Here is an 8,547-nt window from a genome sequence, read left to right on the forward strand (position 1 = left end):
GGGGCTCTTGGGGACACTATTGGGGACACTATTGGGGACACTTAGGGACACCAAGGACACTATTGGGGCTCTTGGGGACACTATTGGGGACACTTAGGGACACCAAACACTATTGGGGACACTTAGGGACACCAAGGACACTATTGGGGACACTATTGGGGACACTTAGGGCCACTCAAGACACTATTGGGGCTCTTGGGGACACTATTGGGGACATTAGGGCCACTCAAGACACTCTTGGGGACATTAGTGCCACCAAGTCCCCCCTTGGTGCCCCCAAAACCCCAATTTCCCCCCAAAAGCACCAAAACCACCCCAAAAACTCCCCCGTTTTATTGCTCGTACCGTACAAACGGGTGACGTCACCGCGTCACCGCGTCACCGTGTGACAACAACACCCGTGCGTCACCGCGACTTTAAGGCACCGAAACCCCCAATTTTGAGGCTTTTTGGGGGGAATCACTTGGATTTTGGGGACGATGGGGACAACGCCACCCCCGCCGCGGTGTCCCCAATGTGTCCCCAACGCATTTCCCCCCCGATTTGGGGTGACATGGGGGGACACGGGACATTGGGTTTGGGGTAAAAAAGGTTTGAAATGAAGAAAAAAAGATAGAAATAATTAATAATAATTAATTAAAAAGGCGAACGAGGCCGGGGGGGGGGAGGGGCGGCAAACCTGGTGGCCTTTTGGTGGCCTTTTGGTGGCCTTGGTGGCCTTTTGGTGGCCTTGGTGGCCCATTAGTCCCGGATACTGGCCGAGTAGGAGAACTGGGGGAAGTGAGTGCGCTGGTCCAGCTCCGGGGAGCCCGAGGTGGCATCTGGGGACAAAGGGACAATGGTGGGGACAAGGGACGATGATGGGGATGTGGGGACGTGGGGACAAAGGGACAGGGATGGGGACAAGGGGACAGGGATGGGGACAAAGGGACAGGGATGGGGACAAGGGACGATAGTGGGGACGTGGGGATGGGGACAAGGGGACAGGGATGGGGACATGGGGACAGGGATGGGGACATGGGGACAAGGATGGGGACATGGGGACAAAGGGACAGGGATGGGGACATGGGGACAAGGATGGGGACATGGGGACAAAGGGACAGGGATGGGGACATGGGGACAAGGATGGGGACATGGGGACAAAGGGACAGGGATGGGGACAAAGGGACAAGGAGACAGGGATGGGGACAAAGGGACAAAGATGGAGACAAAGGGACAGGGATGGGGACATGGGGACAAAGGGACAAGGGGACAGAGATGGGGACATGGGGACAAAGGGACAAAGGGACAGGGATGGGGACATGGGGACAAAGGGACAAGGGGACAGAGATGGGGACATGGGGACAAAGGGAGACAGGGATGGGGACATGGGGACAAAGGGACAAGGGGACAGAGATGGGGACAAGGGACAATAGTGGGGACGTGGGGATGGGGACAAAGGGACAAGGATGGGGACATGGGGACAGGGATGGGGACATGGGGACAGGGATGGGGACAAAGGGACAGGGATGGGGACATGGGGACACAGGGACAAGGGGACAGGGATGGGGACATGGGGACAAGGATGGGGACATGGGGACAGGGATGGGGACATGGGGACAAAGGGACAGGGATGGGGACAAAGGGACAAGGGGACAGGGATGGGGACAAGGGGACATGGATGGCGACAAAGGGACAGGGATGGGGACAAAGGGACAAAGGGACAGGGATGGGGGCAAGGGGACATGGATGGTGACAAAGGGACAGGGATGGGGACAAAGGGACAGGGATGGGGACAAAGGGACAAGGGGACAGGGATGGGGACAAGGGGACATGGATGGCGACAAAGGGACAGGGATGGGGACAAGGGGACAAGGGGACAGGGATGGGGACAAAGGGACAAGGATGGGGACAAAGGGACAGGGATGGGGACAAAGGGACAAGGGGACAGGGATGGGGACAAAGGGACAAGGATGGGGACAAAGGGACAAGGGGACAGGGATGGGGACAAGGGACAATAGTGGGGACGTGGGGATGGGGACAAAGGGACAAGGATGGGGACATGGGGACAGGGATGGGGACATGGGGACAAAGGGACAGGGATGGGGACAGGGGGACAAGGATGGGGACATGGGGACAGGGATGGGAACGAAGGGACAAAGGGACAGGGATGGGGACAAAGGGACAGGGATAGGAACAAAGGGACAAAGGGACAGAGATGGGGACAAAGGGACAAAGGGACAGGGATGGGGACAAAGGGACAAAGATGGAGACAAAGGGACAGGGATGGGGACATGGGGACAAAGGGACAAGGGGACAGAGATGGGGACAAAGGGACAATAGTGGGGACGTGGGGATGGGGACAAAGGGACAAGGATGGGGACATGGGGACAGGGATGGGGACATGGGGACAAAGGGACAGGGATGGGGACATGGGGACAGTGGTGGGGACAAGGATGGGGACAAAGTGACAGGGATGGGGACATGGGGACAGGGATGGGGACATGGGGACAAAGGGACAGGGATGGGGACAAAGGGACAAGGGGACAGAGATTGGGACAAGGGGACAGAGATGGGGACAAAGGGACAAATGGACAGGGATGGGGACAAGGGACAATAGTGGGGACGTGGGGATGGGGACAAGGGGACATGGATGGGGACAAGGGGACACAGGGACAGGGATGGGGACAAGGGGACATGGATGGGAACAAAGGGACAAGGGGACAGAGATGGGAAAAAAGGGACAAGGGGACAGAGATGGGGACAAGGGACAATAGTGGGGACGTGGGGATGGGGACAAGGGGATAGGGATGGGTACTAAGGGATGGGGACAAGGGGACACAGGGACAGGGACGGGGACAAGGGACAATGATGGGGATGTGGGGACGTGGGGACAAGGGGACAGGGATGGGGACAAAGGGACAAAGATGGAGACAAAGGGACAGGGATGGGGACAAGGGGACAAAGGGACAGGGATGGGGACATGGGGACAAAGGGACAAGGGGACAGAGATGGGGACAAGGGACAATAGTGGGGACGTGGGGATGGGGACAAAGGGACAAGGATGGGGACATGGGGACAAAGGGATGGGGACATGGGGACAGGGATGGGGACATGGGGACAAAGGGACAGGGATGGGGACAAAGGGGCAAGGGGACAGGGATGGGGACAAAGGGACAGAGATGGGGACAAAGGGACAAATGGACAGGGATGGGGACAAAGGGACAAAGATGGCGACAAAGGGACAGGGATGGGGACATGGGGACAAAGGGACAAGGGGACAGGGATGGGGACATGGGGACAAGGATGGGGACATGGGGACAGGGATGGGGACATGGGGACACAGGGACAGGGATGGGGACAAAGGGACAGGTGACAGTGTCACTCATAGTGGTCAGGGGGGTGATGGTGATGGACAGGTGACAGGTGACAAGGGGACAGGTGACAAGGGGACGGGTGACAAGGGGACGGGTGACAGTGACAGTGCCACTCACAGTGGTCGGGGGGGGTGATGGTGACGGACAGGTGACAGGTGACAGGTGACAAGGGGACAGGTGACAGTGCCGGTGACACTCACAGTGGTCGGGGGGGGTGATGGTGATGGGCTGGGGATGGGTGACAAGGGGACAGGTGACAGTGGCGGTGACACTCACAGTGGTCGGGGGGGTGATGGTGATGGACAGGTGACAGGTGACAAGGGGACAGGTGACAGGTGACAAGGTGACAGGTGACAAGGGGACGGGTGACGGGGGACAGGTGACAGGTGACAAGGGGACAGGGGACAGGTGACAAGGGGACAGGTGACAGTGCCGGTGACACTCACAGTGGTCGGGGGGGGTGATGGTGATGGGCTGGGGACGGGTGACAGGGGACAGGTGACAGGTGACAAGGGGACAGGTGACAGGTGACAGTGCCGGTGACAGTGCCGGTGACACTCACAGTGGTCGGGGGGGGTGATGGTGATGGACAGGTGACAGGTGACAAGGGGACAGGTGACAAGGGGACGGGTGACAGTGCCGGTGACAGTGGCGGTGACACTCACAGTGGTCGGGGGGGGTGATGGTGATGGGCTGTGCCGTGAACTCGTCATCGAAGTACCGCGTGTCCATCTCCGATGTCACCTGGGGCTTGAACGGTGGCACCAGCTGCGGGGACACGGGACAGGGACAGGGCGGCTTGGGGACAGTGCAACGCGGCCCCGCTTCCTTTTCCTTTTCCTTTTCCTTCTCCTTCTCCTTCTCCTTCTCCTTCTCCTTCTCCTTCTCCTTCTCCTTCTCCTTCTCCTTCTCCTTCTCCTTCTCCTTCTCCTTCTCCTTCTCCTTCTCCTTCTCCTTCTCCTTCTCCTTCCCCTTCCCCTTCCCCTTCCCCTCCCCTCCCCTCCCCTCCCCTTCCCTTCCCTTCCCCATTCCTTCCTTTTTCCTTCCCTTCCCTTTTTCTTTCCTTCCCTTTTCCCTTTTCCTTTCCTTCCCTTTCCCCTTTTCCTTTCCCCTCTTCCTTCCTCTTTTCCCCTTTCCCTTCCTTTTTCCCTTTTCCCATTTCCATCCCATTTTCCTTTCCCCTTCCCTTTTCCTTTCCTCTTTTCCTGTTTCCCTTTCCCATTTCCTTCCCCTTCTCTTTTCTTTCCGCCCTTTCCCTTTCCTTTATTCCTTTTCCCTTCCCTTTCCTTTCCCTTTCCTTTCCTTCCCTTCCTTTTCTTTTCCCTTTCCTTCTCTTTCCTTTCTTTTCCCTTTTCTTCCCTTTCTTTCCCTTTCCTTCCCCATTCCTTCCTTTTCCCTTCCCTTTCCTTTCCCTTTCCTTTCCTTCCCTTCCTTTTCTTTTCCCTTTCCTTTCTTTTCCCTTTTCTTCCCTTTCTTTCCCTTTCCTTCCCCATTCCTTCCTTTTCCCTTCCCTTTCCTTTCCCTTTCCTTCCCTTCCTTTTCTTTTCCTTTTCTTTTCCCTTTCCTTTCTTTTCCCTTTTCTTCCCTTTCTTTCCCTTTCCTTCCCCATTCCTTCCTTTTTCCTTCCCATTCCTTTCCTTTTCCTTTCCTTGCCTTTTCCCTGTTCATTTCCCCTTTCCTTCTTCTTTTCCCCTTTCCTTCCCCTTCCCTTTTCTTTTTCCCTTCTCCTTCATTTTCCCCTTTTCCCATTTCCTTCCTATTTTTACTTTCCTCTTCCCTTTTCTTTCTCTCTTTTCCTTTCCTGTTTCCCCTTCCCTTCCCTTTTCCCTTCTTTTTTTCCATCCTTTTCCCTTACCTTTCCTTCTTCCCTTTCCCTCCCTTTTCCCTTTTCCCATTTCTCTTTTGCCTTGTCTTTTCCTTCCCTTCTCCTTTCCTTTTCCCTTCTCCTTCCTCTTCCCCTTTCCTTTCCACCTTTCTCCCTTTTCCCTTCCCTTTTCTTTTCCCTTTTCCTTCCCCTTCCCTTTTCCTTTCCCTTTTTCTTTTCCCCTCCTCCTCCATTTCCCTTTTCCTTTTCCTTCCCCTTCCCATTTCCCTTTCCTTTCCTCCCCTTTCCCCTTTCTCCTTTCCTTTCCTTTCCTTTCCTTTCCTTTCCTTTCCTTTCCTTTCCTTTCCTTTCCTTTCCTTTCCTTTCCTTTCCTTTCCTTTCCTTTCCTTTCCTTTCCTTTCCTTTCCTTTCCTTTCCTTTCCTTTCCTTTCCTTTCCTTCTTTCCTTTCCTTTTTCTTTTCCGCTCCTCCTCCTCCTTCATTTCCCTTTTCCTTCCCCTTCCCATTTCCCTCCCCTTTCCCTTTCCCTTTCCCTTTCCCTTTCCCTTTCCCTTTCCCTTTCCCTTTCCCTTTCCCTTTCCCTTTCCCTTTCCCTTTCCCTTTCCCTTTTCCCTTCCCTTCCCTTTTCCCTTTTCCCTTCCCTTCCCTTTTCCCTTCCCTTCCCTTTCCCCCTTTTCCTTCTTTCCCACTTCCTCTTCCTGTTTGTTTCCCGTTTCCCGTCGCACCTTCCTCTGCACCACGTCCAGCCAGTTGACGCCGCTGAAGAACCGGTGCTCCATCACCTCCCTGGCGTCGCCGGGTCCGCCCCCCAGCCTGCGGGGACACCCCCCGCGTCACCCGCTGTCCCCAACGTCCCCCGAGCCATCCCTGTCACCCCCGAGCCGTCCCCATGGTGTCCCCAATGTCCCCGCGGGGTCCCCAATGTCCCCATGGTGTCCCCACGGTGTCCCCATCGTCCCCAATGTCCGTGGTGTCCCCAGTGTCCATGGCGTCCCCATCATCCCCAATGTCCCGGTGTCCCCATCGTCCCCAATGTCCCCACAGTGTCCCCAATGTCCCCAGCATCCCCACGGTGTCCCCAATGTCTGCAGTGTCCGTGGTGTCCCCGTTGTCCCCAATGTCCCCAGCACCCCCACGGTGTCCCCAATGTCCGCAGTGTCCATGGTGTCTCCATTGTCCCCAATGTCCCCATGGTGTCCCCAGCATCCCCATAGTGTCCCCAGCACCCCCACGGTGTCCCCCATGTCCCCAGTGTCCCCAAGGTGTCCCCAAAGTCCCAAACGTCCCCATGGTGTCCCCAGCATCCCCATGGTGTCCCCAACGTCCCCAAAGTCCCCAGCATCCCTGCGGTGTCCCCAATGTCCGAAATGTCCCCATGGTGTCCCCAGTGTCCCCATGGTGTCCCCAATGTCCCCACAGGGTCCCCAATGTCCCAAACATCCCCACGGTGTCCCCAGCGTCCCCATGGTGTCCCCAATATCCCCCCAGGGTCCCCAATGTTCAAAACGTCCCCATGGTGTCCCCAGCGTCCCCATGGTGTCCCCAATGTCCGAAAGGTCCCCATGGTGTCCCCATCGTCCCCAATGTCTGTGGTGTCCCCAGTGTCCCCAATGTCCATGGTGTCCCCAGCGTCCCCATGGTGTCCCCAATGTCCGTGGTGTCCCCAGTGTCCCCATGGTGTCCCCAATGTCCCCAATGTCCGTGGTGTCCCCAGTGTCCCCAATGTCCATGGTGTCCCCATTGTCTGTGGTGTCCCCATCATCCCATGTCCCCCATGTCCATGATGTCTCCAGTGTCCCCATGGTGTCCCCATCGTCCCCAATGTCCATGGTGTCCCCAATGTCCATGGTGTCCCCATCATCCCAATGTCCATGGTGTCCCCAATGTCTGTGGTGTCCCCATCATCCCCAATGTCCGTGATGTCCCAGTGTCCCCATGGTGTCCCCATCGTCCCCAATGTCCGTGGTGTCCTCATCATCCCCAATATCCAGGGTGTCCCCAATGTCCGTGGTGTCCCCATCATCCCCAATGTCCGTGGTGCCCCATCATCCCCAACGTCCCCATCATCCCCAACGTCCCCATCATCCCCATCATCCCCAACGTCCCCATTGTCCCCAACGTCCCCATTGTCCTCAACGTCCCCAAACCTCTGCTTGGGGTCCTTCTTGAGCAGGCCGGCCAGCAGGTCGCGCGCAGGCGGCGCGAGCGAGCGGGGGAAGCGGATGTCCTCCATGAGGATGAGCTCGAACAGCCGCTCGTGGTCCTGGTTGTAGAAGGGCAGGCGGCCGCACAGCATCTCGTACATCACCACCCCCAGGCCCCACCAGTCCACCGCGCGGCCGTAGTCGTTGTCCTCCAGCACCTGAGGGGACATGGGGACGTGAGAGACCACGGAGAGGAGGAGGAAGGAAGAGGAAGTGGAAAAACAGGAGAGAAGGGAGATGGAGGAGAAGGAGATGGAAGAGAACGAGATGGAAGAGAAGGAGGAGAAGGAAGAGAAGGAGGAGGAGGAGATGGAAAAGAAGGCGAAGGAGAAGAAGGAAGGAGAAGGTGAAGGAAGAGGAGATGGAAGAGGAGGAGAAGGAGGAGGAGGAGGAAGAGGAGGAGAAGGAGATGGAGAAGGAGGAGAAGGAGGGAGGAGATGTAGGAGATGGAGATGGAGGAGATGGAGATGGAGGGATGGAGAAGGAGGAGAAGGAGATGGAAAAGAAGGGGAAGGAGAGAAGGAAGAGGAGATGGAAGAGGAGGAGAAGGAGGAGGAAGGAAGAGGAGAAGGAAGCGGAGAAGGAGGAGAAGGAGATGGAGGAGAAGGAGATGGAGGAGAAGGAGATGGAGGAGAAGGCGGAGAAGAGGAGAAGGAAGAGAAGGAGAATGAAGAAGGAGAAGGAAGAGGAGATGGAAGAGGAGAAATAAGGAGGAGAGGAGGAGGAGAAGGAAGAGGGAGGAGAAGGAAGAGGACAAATGAAGAGAAGGAGGAGAAGGAGATGGAAGAGAAGGAGATGAGGAGGAGGAGAAGGAGATGGAGATGGAGGAGGAGGAGAAGGAGGAGGAGGAGGAGGAGAGAGGAAGGAGAAGGAAGGAAGAGGAGGAGGAGGAGAAGGAGATGAGGAGGAAGGAGGAGAAGAGGGAAGGAAGAAGAAGAGAAAGAAGAAGGAGAAGGAAGAGGAGATGGAAGAGGAGAAGGAGGAGAGAGGAGGAAAAGGTGGAGGAGGAGGAGAAGGAAGAGAAGGAGGAGGATAAAGGAAGAGGAGAAGGAGGAGAAGGAGGAGAAGGTGGAGAAGGAGGAGAAGGAGGAGAGAGGGAAAAGAAGGAGAAGGAGGAAGAGAAGGAGAAGGAGAAGGAAGAGAGAAGGAGAAGGAGGGAGAAG

The 8,547-nt window shown here is 56.6% G+C and overlaps 1 protein-coding gene across 1 annotated transcript; it reads right to left on the minus strand.

The window, feature by feature from the left end:
* Nucleotides 1-318: 318 nt before the first annotated feature.
* Nucleotides 319-7,554, minus strand: LOC309452115 (RAC-beta serine/threonine-protein kinase-like; the record flags this gene model as incomplete). Its single annotated transcript, XM_082076791.1, has 4 exons — nucleotides 319-821; nucleotides 4,022-4,124; nucleotides 5,906-5,993; nucleotides 7,328-7,554. 4 exons carry the CDS (start codon nucleotides 7,552-7,554, stop codon nucleotides 742-744), a joined length of 498 nt encoding a protein of 165 aa, XP_081932917.1. The 3' UTR covers nucleotides 319-741.
* Nucleotides 7,555-8,547: the final 993 nt, after the last annotated feature.

Source organism: Streptopelia decaocto, assembly GCF_964273445.1.
Source record: "Streptopelia decaocto genome assembly, contig: HAP1_SCAFFOLD_2414, whole genome shotgun sequence".
Lineage (NCBI taxonomy): Eukaryota > Metazoa > Chordata > Aves > Columbiformes > Columbidae > Streptopelia > Streptopelia decaocto.